This window comes from Engraulis encrasicolus, chromosome 20, assembly GCF_034702125.1.
Source record: "Engraulis encrasicolus isolate BLACKSEA-1 chromosome 20, IST_EnEncr_1.0, whole genome shotgun sequence".
Taxonomy (NCBI): Eukaryota; Metazoa; Chordata; class Actinopteri; order Clupeiformes; family Engraulidae; genus Engraulis; species Engraulis encrasicolus.
The window spans coordinates 24577398-24593495 of record NC_085876.1 but is presented as its reverse complement, the minus strand read 5'-3'; the positions used below and the strand labels follow the sequence as shown (position 1 = coordinate 24593495).

General features: G+C 40.6%; 1 protein-coding gene across 1 annotated transcript; it reads left to right on the top strand.

The window, feature by feature from the left end:
* The first annotated feature begins 934 nt into the window (after nt 1–934).
* slc6a18 (solute carrier family 6 member 18) lies at nt 935–15255 on the top strand. Its single transcript, XM_063184858.1, has 12 exons — nt 935–1673; nt 5367–5507; nt 6371–6508; nt 8911–9092; nt 9728–9838; nt 10997–11109; nt 11619–11747; nt 12594–12750; nt 13155–13359; nt 14144–14303; nt 14532–14694; nt 14832–15255. Exons 1-12 carry the CDS (start codon nt 1490–1492, stop codon nt 15033–15035), a joined length of 1887 nt encoding a protein of 628 aa, XP_063040928.1. The 5' UTR covers nt 935–1489; the 3' UTR covers nt 15036–15255.
* Nucleotides 15256–16098: the final 843 nt, after the last annotated feature.

Sequence of the window (16098 nt, the reverse complement as noted above, 5' to 3'; positions counted from 1 at the left end):
GAATAACACGGCAACTCTGTTGATGTAAGTCTGCGGCAGAAAACACTTCGGGTGTAAAGGTGGATGGGTGTCACGGTTCAAATGGCATTAGGGTGATTCTACTCCGAACCATCGCTTTAAAATGATGAAAGTGTTTTTATTTTCATTTGTATTTAAAACATAGGCTGCAGCTACAGTGACCTCTAGCTGTATAGTGCCTCAGGGAGAGGTGATTATGATGTCATGTGTTTATGATGTTCATAAAGATGAACTCAGGGGAAACAGCATCACAACAGACATCAGAGGTAAAAATGTTGTATGTTTGTTTAGTATTGTATTTTTCAATATCCACAAATCATTTTGTTAACTATTTACTATTATTATAATATTATTATACATGTGAAGAGTTCAGATGCAAAAACTCCATTTCTGAAGACCTGCACTTCTATATTTTTAGAGAACCCCATTGTTGGTTTGGTTTACATTCACGTTCTTGATAATATATATAAATAGTTATATTACATAAATAAAATAAAAATATGCAATTTTGATAGCTTTGTATTAAATAAAAATGAATTAAGATTATTTTCTAAAAAGGCACTTAGGGGGTTTTGCATCTGAACTCTTCATGTATTTATATATAATTCAAAATAATCTTCACCCCTGGTCCAACTATTATGGCTGAGAATATGGATGTGTGAAGAGAGAGCTAACATCTGCCAAAGTCAAATTCTGATTGTAAGGCAAGGCATGTTTATTTGTATGGCAGATTTCATACCGAGAGGGCATTCTATGTTCAATACAAAAAAAGAAGTATAGGCCTACATATAACAGAGAATACCCGCACAATGTAATTCCAATTGTAAATGTGCTTACTTTACTTTGCCTGTAAAATTGGTTATGATGGATTCTTACCAGTATTTTTGTTAAAAAAAATTTTATACTTTATGAGCAGGCACAGGAGATGACCAACCATACATCTTGCGGTGCAGGGATGGGAGTTACTGTGGACTAAATACATTCTGTAACACAGAGTGAGAGTGTATATTGTAGTTACTGATTGAACGAAAGTACTACACAGTCTCTCCTCCTCCTCCCCCTCTTGCTCACAATCAAATCATTTCAGATGAACAAAGTAAAATGAATGAGGAAATGGTGGTTGGCTCATCTCCAGTCCAACTCTTCCCTCCTTGATGTCCCAGGCCTATAAAAACCAGCCTCCATGACACAGCCTCCAAAACAAGCAGCGCTCATTGACATAGAGAGCCCGAGACAGAAAGAGAAAAGACATTCACAGAGGGTTATGCACATTCACCACCAACAGCACTGAGGGCACCCTGCGCAAAAGGCTATAGGAGGCCTTCAGCAAACAATCAATCTGGAGCAACCAAGTCTTAGTTAAAATCTAAGACCTCATCTCACCCACCCAGCCAGTCCTTTCACGGATCACAGTCCTTTCAAGGACACACAGGATTGGGACACACAGATCTCGGACCCCCCTCTGTACAGGATGGCTGTCAGCGAAAATGGCAGCAGTGTGACTGTGGAGACAAGTGCTGAGGAGAGGCCTAAAAGTGCAGAGGAGAGGCCTAAATGGGACAACAAAGTTCAGTACCTGCTGACTTGCATTGGCTTTGCGGTGGGCCTGGGCAACGTGTGGAGATTCCCATATCTCTGCCAGGTGTATGGGGGAGGTGAGTCAGAGAAAGGAATGTAATGGCATGTATTTTATGTGAGAATTCATTATCTCCTGCTTATAACCACACTGCCCTTTCAGTGAAAGTCACAGCCTACAGGTGATAGCATAGACAAGTACTCTCTACTGTCTGTACTCTTATGACTGGTTACTCTTGTCTTGAGACCCAACATCTTGGTCTTGATCTTATTCTTCTCATGGTCTTGATACTGTACGCTTGCGTCATAGTAGTTAGAGTCTTGGTATATGTGGTATTGGCGGGGGTGGAGTAACTTGGTGATTCCCATACTTCTGCTAGGAGGGAAAGGTTGCTCTGATTGAAATGGCCAGGGAATGCAAACATTAACTGCCATGTTAACACGATTGCATTAACAAGGTTGCCAGTTCCACTTATTATGAGCAGTTAATAATTCAGCATCTTGTCTGTGTCTGTGTCTGTCTTGGTACCTTTGCCAGGTCTATGATGGAGGGGAGGTGAAAGGATTATTATTTTGTGTCTTTCATCCCTACATACTGTATACATTCACAGGAGTGCAGATAGTTAATTCAGGTCACTCCTTGGTTCATAGTAATAGAACACAGCAGAAAAAAATAAGAAATTCAGTACGTAGGCTATAAAATAAACAGTTCAGCAATATGATAAAGGTGGTATTCAATAAAAGGACCAAATTAGTTAAAATGCTTAAAGGAGCACTCCTGCCAATTTCAATATGCTGTTGTATTGCTCACGCTACCCTTGACTTGTCAGTACACGGTGGTGCTGCATTTTTTGGCTCATGCCTTTGCGAGATATGAGCTATTCTAATGGGGGCAGCCCTCATTTACATTTTAAAAAATCTTAACATAGGCCTACTCCAAATATTTTCCCAAAAGGTAGGCCTATCACTGTTTGCTAGTTGCCTGCTGATGTTGTTGCATAACCTTTTGGATGTTTTTGGGAATAAATCAAGATGTTTTTTTGGAATGTAAACAAACACCTGCCCCCATTACAATGACCAGCATATCGGAAAAGGCTGAAGAAGAAAAAAAAAATCTCAGGTTCTGACAAGTCCATGGTAGTGTGAGCATTACAACTGCATGTTGAAATTGGCTCAAGTTACCCTTTAAGTTATACAAATAAACTGCAATCATGGCATGACAAAAGGCTACATGTGAACAACCCATGGGAAAAAAAGATGGCATTTAAAGTGAAGGGACATACAGCAACAAGTGACAAGTTGCCGAGTCAATGCACAATCAAGGGTCTTAAATGTAATGGCTGATTATCGACATCTAGCTGTCAACCGACACTGATAAGGTCTCATCTCCACTGATTAATGAATAATCTATAATCAATTACAAGTTACTTTTTAAATGTTAATGGACGGATTGCTGGATTGTGGAGCCATCATATCACTTTTCAAGCAAGTAGACTACATAAGACAGTAAATATGCTTACATAAGTCTGTAAAAAGGAATAACCGCTACTGATGCTTTTTAGGACAAGGAGAGACAAGCCAGATGGGAAGTTAGTTGCAAGGTTATCAACCTCATGACCAGATCAACAGAACAGTAGCCTAACTAGAGTACCTCATGACCAGATCAACAGAGCAGTAGCCTAACTAGAGTACAGTAGCAGTACAGAAACAGTAACTACAGTGTCATTTCAAAAATGTGATTCTTTTTTTCTAGTTATATTGGGCAGTGGTGGAATCTGTGTATGTATGTCTGAGTGTGTGTGCGTATGTGACCTCTGCACTGGTACGATTCTTATCCCTGATAAGCAGGACTGGTGTTTTTGAGCCTAACTTGTGTTACTTGTGTGTGTGTGTGTGTGTGTGTGTGTGTGTGTGTGTGTGTGTGTGTGTGTGTGTGTGTGTGTGTGTGTGTGTGTGTGTGTTTTACCTGTGTACAGGTGCGTTCCTCATTCCCTACTTGATATACGTGTTTATTTTGGCTAACTAGTGTGTGTGTGTGTGTTTTACCTGTGTACAGGTGCGTTCCTCATCCCCTACCTGATATACAGTGCCCTCCATAATTATTGGCACCCCTGGTTGAGATGTGTTAAAAGCCTTAAAATAAATTCAGTGTTTATTGCAGAAGAATACTGTCACACTGAAAATTGTAGGAAAATGTAGCCTTCAACTCAAATTAATTGTAAGAAAATAAAAAAATCCCTGACTAAAAAATAATTATTTTTCATTAAATCACCTGTTCCACAATTATTGGCACCCTTAACAATTCCCAGGAAATAAATATAATTGAAGCATTTCTGTCATTTCTACAGTAGTTTAGAAAGTTTACCAGAGTATGTAGGAACATTTAATTAGTAATTCATCACTTCCTGTTTCACTGGGGTATAAATATGACGTGACACCGAGGCCATTTCTCTTATCCACTCTTAAACATGGGATAGACAAAGGAACACAGCATACAAGTGAGGCAGATGTGCGTCGACCTTCACAGGTCAGGCAGAGGCCACAAGAAGATTGCCACTCAACTGCAGCTGCCCATATCCACTGTGAGAGGAATAATTAAGAAGTTCAAAACAACTGGAACAGTGGTAAACAAGCCTGGACGAGGACCCAAGTTTATTTTGCCACCACGCACAGTGAGGAGGATGGTAAGAGAAATCAAAAGATCTCCAAAGCTCACTGTTACAGAATTACAACAAATGGTAGCATCCTGGGGTCACAAAGTCTCCAAATCAACCATCAGGCGCTGTCTACATGCCAACAAGCTGTTTGGGAGGCATGCACGGAGAAAACCTTTCCTCACTCACAATCATAAACGCAAGCGTCTGGAGTTCGCCAAGCGGTATTGGGGCTTCAACTGGGACCGTGTGCTTTGGTCAGATGAGACCAAGATTGAGCTTTTTGGCAACAAACACTCTAAGTGGGTCTGGCGTACCACGAAAGATGCCCATGCTGAAAAGCACCTCATACCCACTGTGAAGTATGGGGGTGGGTCAGTGATGCTGTGGGGCTGTTTCGCTTCCAAAGGCCCTGGGAACCTTGTTAGGGTGCATGGCATCATGAATGCTTTGAAATACCAGGACATTTTAAATCAAAATCTGTTGCCCTCTGCCCGAAAGCTGAAGCTGGGTCGTCACTGGGTCTTTCAGCAAGACAATGACCCTAAACATATGGCCAAATCTACACAGAAATGGTTCACCAGACAGACACAAAATCAAGCTCCTCCCATGGCCATCTCAGTCCCCTGACCTCAACCCCATTGAGAACCTGTGGGGTGAGCTGAAGAGGAGAGTACAGAGGAGAGGACCCAGGTCTCTGGATGATTTAGAGAGATTCTGCAAAGAGGAATGGCTGAAGATCCCTCTTTCTGTCTTTTCCCATGTTGTGAAACATTGTAGGAGAAGATTAGGAGCTGTTTTTTTGGCAAAAGGGGGTTGTACAAAATATTAACACCAGGGGTGCTAATAATTGTGACACACATTATTTGATGTCAAATAATTATTTCTTTATGTGGGATTTTTTCCCCACTGAATAAATGCACTTGTATTGAAGGTTGGATTTTTCTCTTTTTTTCCATTAAGGTCCCATATTATTTAGAAAAAAAATAAAATAATTGGAAGCTAAAAAACACATCTCAACCAGGGGTGCCAATAATTATGGAGGGCACTGTACATGATTATTTTGGCAAACTAGTGTGTGTGTGTGTGTGTGTGTGTGTGTGTTTTACCTGTGTACAGGTGCGTTCCTCATCCCCTACCTGATAGCGCTGGTGTTTGAGGGTCTTCCTCTGCTCTACCTGGAGTTGGCTATCGGCCAGCGGCTCCGACTGGGCAGCATCGGGGTGTGGAACTCCATCTCCCCCTACCTGGGAGGAGTGGGTGGGTGCTGAGATTTACTTATGATTTCATTTTTTTTTAATATTCTCTGAAGAGATTATATGCTTGCCATTTTTTATTTGCTATGGACACCTTGATGTCATCAATAAACTATCTTTATACGCTGTTCTGCTCTACTCTATCAATGCACACTCTGCTACTGCTGCACCTCATACTTGTATAACACATATTTCACTTGAAAACTTGCCTTTTCTTCAAGCACAACTAACCTAACACCCAATTTTAATTTCTAGCTCATTAGACATTGACCACTGTGTAATTCAAGTTCAAGTTCAAGTAGGCTTTATTGTCAATTTCTTTACATGCACTGGTCATACAAAGAATTTGAAATTACATTTCTTGCTTTCCCATACAGACATAGACTGTATGGGAAAGCAAGAAATGTAATTTCAAATTCTTTGTATGACCAGTGCATGTAAAGAAATTGACAATAAATAATGTTGCCAAACTGTGCAAACGTATGGCCAAAAACCTAATTCTAGCTTTTAGCTCCTCCTCAGGCGTTGCCCACTATGTGTAATGTAATGTTGCCAAACTGTGTGCACAGGTATGGCCAACAACCTAACTCTAGCTTGTAGCTCCTCAGCAGTGTTGCCAGAATTGGGCTACTTGGGATGGTCGTCTGCGGGTAAAAACGGGAAAAATTGGCCATTTGGCGTTTTTTTTCCCCTGCGGTTTTGTGCCCATAGAAATCAATGCAATTTGTTTAAGTTGGGTGGAATTTAGTGCATTTTGGTGGTTCTTGAGAACCTTTTGGGCGGAATTTGATCAGACACATCTGGCAACACTGCTCCACAGGCGTTGCCCACTATGTGTAACGTAATGTTGCCAAACTGTGTGCACAGGTATGGCTTCCATGATGGTGTCTTTCCTGGTGGGCCTCTACTACAACACCATACTGGCCTGGGTGCTCTGGTACTTCTTTCACTCCTTCCAGGACCCGCTGCCTTGGAGTGAATGCCCCGTTAAAGAGGACCTATCAGGTACAGGAAGGAACTAATACTACTGTGCTATAGCACAGCACCAATGCACTGTGATTGCGAAGCATGGCGTTCACGTTAACATTCGTCGTGACTAAACTGTCACCCCCACACACAAGGAGATTTTGGAGGACTTCAAAAGTCATTTAAGTGCGTGTGTGTGTGTGTGTGTAGGGGTGCCGACAGGGGGGGAAGAAGGGGACAGTTGTCCTGAGCCCAGGGAGAGAGGGGGCTCAGAATTGGGTCCACATTACATTGTATATACTGGGCTGGGGGTCCCTTTCAGATGACTTTTGTCCTGGGCCCGGCCAAAGCAGTCAGCGGCCTTATGTACTGTATGTGGGTAGATGACGGATAGGCAGCAAAAAACATTTTTTTCACAAAACATTGTTTATGAGGGAAAAAAGTATATGTCTACATAGTGCAGCAATTAATCTTTCAAAAAATCCAAGTGGTCACAATGTTGGTCTATTCATTGATTATTTATTTACGTTGATAAAGCAATTTGCTGAAAATATGTCCTTTGGTGTGACGTTAAGAAATAAATATATTAAGTAATGTAGAAATGGCTTGATGGAGTTTTATGAACATTGTTACACTCTTCATATTTATTGCAATTTTTTAAAGTCTTAATTTAATGAGAAATTACCATTTAAGTATTTTTTCCCATTAGATGTGAGATTATTAGAAACATTCGAGGAAAAACAGGGATATCTTTCTTTTAAATGTTCAAAATTGTCCGAATTTATACTAACTTTTCAGGGACGATAATTTGTTCTTCCCTAATGCAATATTCAGTGTTTATCAAACATATTGTTTAGCTCAGACAACTATTTGAGCGTTTAACACATGTCACACCGTAGGACATTCATGTCACGCTAAAGGACAGAAATGCAAAACTGAGCCAGAAACAAATAATTCAACATGATTATTTTGTCTTTTGATCATAGTATAATGTTGTAGTCAATATGGACCTACACTTACAACTTATAAGTCTTTGAATCGTCGATTATCAGCCTATCGTAACTCTTAATGACAGCCATGCGGTCATTAAATGTAACCTGCAGAGCTCATAAGACTCATACTGAAGTGTGACCTTGGCATGACCATCACACTTTTGTAGGTATGCTATGACTGTCACACCATGGCCAGTGCCTGTTTGGTTTCTCAAGCTGGACAGCATATTTATGCTGTATATTGAGCTCTCCACAGCATACTTTATTCATCTATACTCCTCTATATACTCTCTCACTGATCTTTCCTTCACTGTTACCGTTATATTTTATGGTTTCAAAGCACCATTAATGACATTTTATATCATTTGACAGTATCTAAAATCAACAGCAAATATTCATCAACAATGCATCAAAGTATAAATTCCAAAGGCCAATAAAGGAACAAGTAATTTGAATACACAATATTTATCTAGTCAAACAACAACAACAAAAAAATATGTACTACCAGTTGTTTTAAAAGCTATTTCTCAAATATCTAGTCCATTGGTGTGACCTGTTTGTCCGGTGTGATACTCCAAAGTGTCACACCATAGGACTTTTACCATCACACCATAGGACTTTTACCATCACACCATAGGACTTTTGAGCTTTTGAGTTAATTTAAAGCCATGTCGTTGCCAACTGAAATACAATTTCACCTTTAGTAAGATGCATTTTCATGCATCTACATAAGAAAAAAATATGAAAAATATACACTATTGTCAAAATGTATTTTATGGCTGTCACACCAAAGGACTACAAAACTAATACATCTTATGGTAGCAAAACATAATTGATTGACTGAAGAACTCTGAGAGAAAAATCTAAAATCCACCCTTGCCATTGGCTTCTTAATGGTCTAAAGTCACAATTTATGTACCGCTGGAGCTTCAACAATAGATAATTATCCACAGAATTAACCAAAAATATGATGTCACACCACAGGACATTGTTTTCTGCGACAAAGTTTCATAAGTCCATACAGTCTCAGAAAAACAGGAAAAAAATTAAGCATTGCCACTTGCTAAAATAGACACCTTGAAAAACATGCCAGGGTTGTTTAGACAAATGACTGAGTTTTGATTATTTATTTAAAAATGTTTTAATATGGAGAACCAGGCTTGCCTCAGTCACACCATAGGACAAATGTGACATTTGACTCAAAATTAAGTATACTTATTTAAGCTCTGTATTTATTACACATTACTTTTTCACAACAACGACATTAGTTTAATCATTTAAAGCATTGACAATTTTGAAAGCATAAATTCACTTAATTTTAAGAGCCTGCGACAGCAAAATTTACACGTCACGTCATCTACCCATGTGTGTGAGTGTGTGTGGAGGAGTGGGGCAGCTTGTGTCAGCTCCTGTGTTCTGGAGAAATCTTACTCTGTTTATTTTGTGCAGGCTATGTACAAGAGTGTGTGGACAGCACGCCTGTCAACTACTTCTGGTACAGACAGACACTGAACGTGACGTCCAACATTGAGACCAACGGCTCTCTGCAGTGGTGGCTGGTGCTGTGCCTGGCCACGGCCTGGTGCATCGTCTACATCTGCTTCATCAGGGGCATAGAGACCATTGGCAAGGTACTCTATATTTTATTGCCTTCTGGTGCCTTTATTAGCTAAGACCGTGTGAGACTAACAGGAATGTGAGGGGAGAGAGAATTGGGGAAGGATCGGGAAATGACCCCCAGGTCGGAATCACGGCGTCCCCTCGCACAGTGTTTTTACAGGACCGGTAATGGCCTATTAATCTAGATGCACCCTAGTGATCTAGATGCAGTTTTTTTCAGTTTTGAGACAGAAAATCCAAGTTTAAAAGCTAATGCTTAACCCCTTAGCGCAGCACTATGGCTCTCTAATATCATAGTCTAATCTCTAATGTCATAGCAATGTTGTTATGATGTAGTTTAGCATTTTCAGCAAGTGAATAAGGTCGCAGGCGACCCCAGCTGCAGTAAGAGGCTACTAAAATGTCATTCACTTGCTTAAAAATGGCAAAACTAGTGAATTACTGAAGTTGCATCATATGTCCGTAAATGTATAGAAAAACACAAATCGGTCTTGTCAGTCCTAGATCTTTAGATTGATAATTGCATACTTAACTATAGATCATTGTGGCATTTAACATTATTCATTTTAAAAAATCACTTACTGTATGTCGTACTTTGTAACATTGCCAGTGTTAACTAATCCTCTTTACCCATTTATCCTGCCAGGCAGTGTACATCACGGCCACCTTCCCGTACCTGGTGTTGACCATCTTCCTGGTGCAAGCTCTGACTCTCCCTGGAGCCACCGAGGGCCTCATCTACCTATTCACTCCAAATGTATGTACCCCACACTCAGGGTTGCCAGATGAGGCTGATGATTTCCAGCCCAAAAAATGCTCAAAACCCGCCTAGAAGCACAAAATCCCGCTCAATTCTATTGATTTCTATGGCAACAATTGCGCGGGTGTTTCCTGCTAAATGCTATTTTTCCCCGCACACGGCCATCCTAAGCAGCCCAATTGGGCGGGAAACAGCCCAATCTGGCAACGCTGCCCACACTGACCACTTGGCCATCTCTTATTCCACACAGAAAACACAGAATGATAAATTACAGAGACATCTAGCGCTCGAGAAACACCGGACCTAAATGTTAAGCCCAATTTACCCTTATGCCAAAAATCAACTGTTCACTGGGGAATGCTGATCATGGAGGAGTGTTGCTTCACTTTTTCTCATTAGCAGGTGCACTTTGGCTCAAGGAAATAAAGTTGCATAAATTTGTGGTCAGGCTTAGCTCCAGTTGTGGCTGTTGATTAAGGTCTGCCAAAGATTCCAAGGCACACTGCTGGTGAAGTTAAAAAGCCTTTAGTTAAACGGGCTGACGCGTTGCGAATGGCATGAAATATGAAAACACATGTTTGGATAAATTACAGAGACAACTGCCGTTCGAGAGACACCCAACCTAAACACTAATCCCAATTCTAAACCCAATTTAGCCATTTGTTTTTCTTCTGAAAGGTCTCAGCCACCTCTTCGCTCCAGACATACAGTATGTACCTTAGTTAGTTAGCCATTTGTCATCACTCATGGTAGTGCATTATGCTGGGTTGATTCAGCACTCAGCCCTCAAAAAAAGAAAAGAAGTCTTGACTATTGGGCTGCTGAGTATGTATTGCAGGCCGAGGTGATGACGAAACTGTGGTTGTGATCCTCAATGATATAATTACTGACAGTATTTATAGACAATTTGGGCGAGTGTTTGTGTTTATACCAAAGCTGTAGTCCTCAGTGATCTCATGATTTACAGTACAAAGCTGTAGTTGTGGTCCTCAGTGATGATTTACAGTATAAAGCTGTAGTTGTGGTCCTCAGTGATGTGATTTACAGTATAAAGCTGTAGTTGTGGTCCTCAGTGATGTGATTTACAGTATAAAGCTGTAGTTGTGGTCCTCAGTGATGTGATTTACAGTATAAAACTGTGGTTGTGGTCCTCAGTGGGAGCTGCTGAAGAACCCCAGGGTGTGGCTGGACGCTGCCACTCAGATCTTCTTCTCCCTCTCACTGGCCTTTGGCGGGCTCATCGCATTCTCCAGCTACAACGCAGAGAAGTAACCATGCCACTTCACACTATCTTCAACTAAAAAAATAATACACTGAAATAAATATAGTTTAAAATGTTGAATGTTTTAAGAAGTCATAAATGTACAATTGTTACTGGAATAAAAAACATCAATCCTTTTTTTGTATTGTAGGAATTTTCCATAGGAGTTCTCATTTTGTTTCTTAGGTATATTTATTGAGACTTCTAGCTGTCCATGGGCCTATACTACAAAGCTGGTTCAGGATAAGTTAAGGTTACGTTAAGAGGTAAATCTTCTAATACAAGAGCATTTCTTAAGAAAATGAGGACTCCAGGCTCTTCTATTAGATGATTTACCTCTTAACTTAACCTTAACTTATCCTGAACCAGCTTTGTAGTATTCACCCCATGTCATGGCCTTTATAGCCAATCAACACAAAAGCCGTCTTAGCTAGTAGTGCAGCAGTAAATAAATGTATGACAAATAATGATTAACTATAATGGTCAATAACAAATGAATTATTTTGTGTGTTGCAGAAACAACTGTGAAAGAGATACACTTCTAGTGGGCTGCATCAACAGTGCCACCTCTCTCTACGCCTCCATCTCAATATTCGCCATCTTGGGCTTCAAGGCAATGACAAACTACAACACCTGCCTACAGGGGTATAGAACTCTACCTTAGCCATGTAGATTAAAAAAGTTTCCATTGGATTCAAGACTTTATTGTCATTGTCAAAAAAGGCAACGGAATTGTCATTGTCATTGCCAAATAGTCTTGCTCAGACGTGTATGAAATAGAGGTAAAAAGTACTCTTGCTGATGTAGGTCTAATAACATTAGTACCAGTACATAATCTTACAGTTTTACACCAGTTATTCCACTGTATCAAATGAGGTAGATACTACACAGTGAGAGTAGTTCTACTTTTACTTTAATAAAGAATTATTATTATTATTATTATTTTTTAAGTTCTACTTTCACTTCATAGCAGCTACTGCTCTGGGGTCAGTTTCTCGATTATTGTCGTTGCTAACCGTCTTAAGACGTACAGTAACACCATTCCCTTGGATTTAGTGGTGAGCGTCGCTGTCAAGATGCAGTTGAGTCGCTCGTACGAAAGACTTTGCTAACGACGATAGCAAAGACGCTTTCGAGAAACGGACCCCTGCTCTTCATGTATAAATAACTAGTTAGATGAGATGTAACTATACAAACTTGGGAAAAGACCTTACTTCAAATTTTATTAATTTTTGGAATAATAAGTTAAAGTATCTTGTTAAAGAATTCCTATAGAGGTTCTTTCATCAGTTTGAAAATGCTCTATTGTGGTCAGTAGATATTCTAACCATTTTGGGACTCCAGGCGAGATAAAGACATGGGGCCCTCTCAACATTTTTTGGTGACATTTTCCATTGCAGGGTCTTCTGCTGGGGGCCCCTGCAGTGGGCAGTTTTGATGGGGACCTGTTGGTAAAACACACTGATTGTGGTCACTTTGTTTTTCTTTCAGTAACATCTTGGCTCTCACCAACGCCTTTGATGTTGGAGATCAGAACATAACTGTTGAGAACTATGAGAGCTGGCTAGTCAGCCTGACCTCATCCGATGAAACCAAAGTCTCCAGTCTGAATCTGACCAAGTGTGAGCTTCAGACGTTCCTGGACGAGGTAACAATAGACAAAAGTTCCCTTTCAGACTTCAGGATCTACTATATGTGCATATGAAAGAATTAAGATAGGCAGAAATGCTATTAATTAAGAAATGCTACAATGCAATAAGGGATAGGAATGCTCAACTTCTGGGATGGAAAATAACTATGGTGAGGAGTAAACAAAATGTCAGGTTAGGGCAGAAAATGCTGCACTCTCAATGCTTTAACAATTTATTTATACCACCATATCAGCAGGCATGTTTTGTCCCTCAAGCACACACTGAAGATGCCTTTGAGGGCCAAAACACGGCTGCTGTTATGTTGGTATAACAAAAAAAAAGTGTAAGGATCGAGTAATTTTTTTTCTACCCTAAAATGCTACAATGTAATGTAACATCGCACTTGTTCTTCATCACCCAGAGCGTATCAGGAACAGGCCTGGCATTCATCGTGTTTACGGAGGCGGTGATCTCCATGCCGGGCTCTCAGGTGTGGGCGATTCTCTTCTTCATCATGCTCTTTAGCCTGGGCCTGTCCTCCATGTTTGGGAATCTGGAAGGTGTCCTGGCCCCTCTCAACGACCTCAAGATACTGCCCAAGTGGGTGCCCAGTGAACTCATCTCAGGTATGGAACCAGGGCTGGAATTGATGCAGTCGGCAACTCTTGGAACGCCCATGAAATTGCTTGTTTTCCCCTAAGTTTGCTAATCAATATGCCAAATGACTGGCAGTGATTGGACCGCACGACCATTCAGAGGGGAAATCAATTCAGTTTATTGGGTGGGCCAGAGGAGCTGACTGGGTGAATTGGGCCAACAGCAAGGCCCTGCTATTGGTCAATATTATGCACGGCTGTCCTTCGGCACTTGTTGGGCTGTGCGCAGATAGGCATATGAGGAATTTTGCTCTACATACTGTCACAATTGTGACATTTTATGTATGTATGTATCACTTCAGCTTTTTTCACACACCTCAGCTGGCAGGTGCGTCGGAGATGGCACCATGGGTTGCTCAGCAATAGTCTAAAGAAACTCCCGCACACTGACCATTTCGCTGTTCTTTCTTTAATAAACGACGTTTCGGTACTAGACCTTCATCAGGCAATCTCCTGATGCCTGATGAAGGTCTAGTACCGAAACGTCGTTTATTAAAGAAAGAACAGCGAAATGGTCAGTGTGCGGGAGTTTCTTTAGACTATGTATGTATGTATCAAAAAATGTATTGAACAAATTGTAACTGTGTACACAATATATAAATATGTTCGTCCAACGATTGTGGCTCTGGTGTCCCTGTTAGTCGGCCTGGCATTCAACCTGGGTTCAGGGAACTACAGAATTACATCATGTAGGCCTACAGTTTATAGTCTATGGCTTTAAATAAACATATCAATCCTTTTGTGTTTTGCGCAGCGACTCTGTGTCTGATATCTCTGTTGTTTGGCCTGGTGTTCACCATGGGTTCTGGAAACTACTGGCTGGAGATCTTCAATAACTACGTGGGCTCAGTCTCTCTGCTCATCATCGCCTTCTTCGAGCTCATTGGAGTCGTTGCGTTTCGTGGCATGAAACAGTACGTATTTGGACAGTTCTCTTTACATGTTCCTCACTTCTAGGTTTCTGTAAAGAAGTAACAACAGTTGCCCTGGTCAGCTATGAACCCATGGAGTTCCAAATTCTTCCTCTGGCCATGGTTACTGCATAGTCAAGATCATTGATAGGACAGTCAGAGAACACTCATAATGCTGGTGATGACTACACCATTGCAGATACAGAAATAATTTTCCTTTTTTAAAAACAGGTTCAGTGATGATATCGAGTTCATGACAGGGAAGCGTCCCAACCTGTTCTGGAGGGTGTGCTGGATGGGCATCAGCCCTGCTCTGCTGGTGGTCATCCTAGTGGCATACGTGGCAGTCCAGGCCACAACAGTGCCCACCTACCCAGCATGGAACCCAGACTATGTACGTCGGCTCTGCTCTTCTTGATTGTTCAGTTCTTCATAATGTTGGGAGTGTGATGAATAAATTAATAAAAATAGGATATAAATCCTTTACAACTGTTATAATATTAATGGTATTATTATTTTGGTTGTTTGCAGGTCAACTTCCCCCAGACGGAGGTCCTTCCCTACCCTGATTGGGTGTTTGCCATGTGTGTTCTGCTGGTGGCTATTCCAGTGGCGCCCATACCTATCGTGGCCCTGTACAGACTCATCCAGCGATACTGCTGCAGATCTAAAGCAGTAGAGCCAAGCAGATCCTCCAACCCATATGCAAACGAAGGCTTTAACATGGACACATAAAACAACCAGATCTCTCCTGCAATGAGAACACACCAGAATCCTATTCGTTATGTCTGATAAGGATTTTATTTACTCTAGCAGAAGACTATGGCTGTATTATTTAATAGGTATTTCAAGCAGTTTCCTCTTAAACTGTGCACCCAGAGAAGACTACTTATTTCTACTATGTATCATAAATATAATACATTGTATCTTTTCATGTTTCAGTCTTTGAAAACATTAGATGTTTTTGTCTATTTAATATAGTATTTCCATGTTGTGGATAATGTTCATTGAAACTGTATTAAAATATTTTGCATACAATTTCTTTAAGACAAATTCTCCATCAAAACAAGACTTAATATTTTGGTTTTTGACATCTTACAAAATCACAGGGCCAAACAGAAACTGAGGTAGCTCTAGCAGTTCCTGTAAACAACGTGGGGAGCAGTTTAACAACATGGCAACTTCACTTACTGGAGGAGATAAGCCCTACTAAAAATGAGCAAACAGAGAGAGAGAGAGAGAGAGAGAGAGAGAGAGAGAGAGAGAGAGAGAGAGAGAGAGAGAGAGAACGAGAGAGAGAGGGAGAGAGAGCACAAGAGAGAGAGAGAGGGAGAGAGCACAAGAGAGAGAGAGAGAAGGCAGATGTTTTTGATCTTGGTACATGACCTTTCTCTCTATATTTTAATGCACAAGCTTTACGATAAAGCCTCAGTTTTATACCAATATGATGAGGACTCGCCTTGAATACAGGCTTGTTAAATGTGGATAGTGAGGGCCTTTTATATCCCATTAAAGTTACTATCACATGCAGATATACACAGAGCAGCTGAGTCTGTGTCACAACCTCTTTCATCACTGTTCTCTCTCTCAGCTGTTTTGCGTCGTTATATACACAGTATATAGACAAAGAGTCGAGCATCCTTTTCAGTGGTGTAGTCTACTTTTTTATAGTGGGTATACTATATATTTGGGCATTTTTTGAAGTGGGTATACTGTATATATTTGTGCTATTCAAAACAATGGATCAATCAATTTTAAGTGGGTATACTGAAATCCCTGAAATTTAGAAGTGGGTATA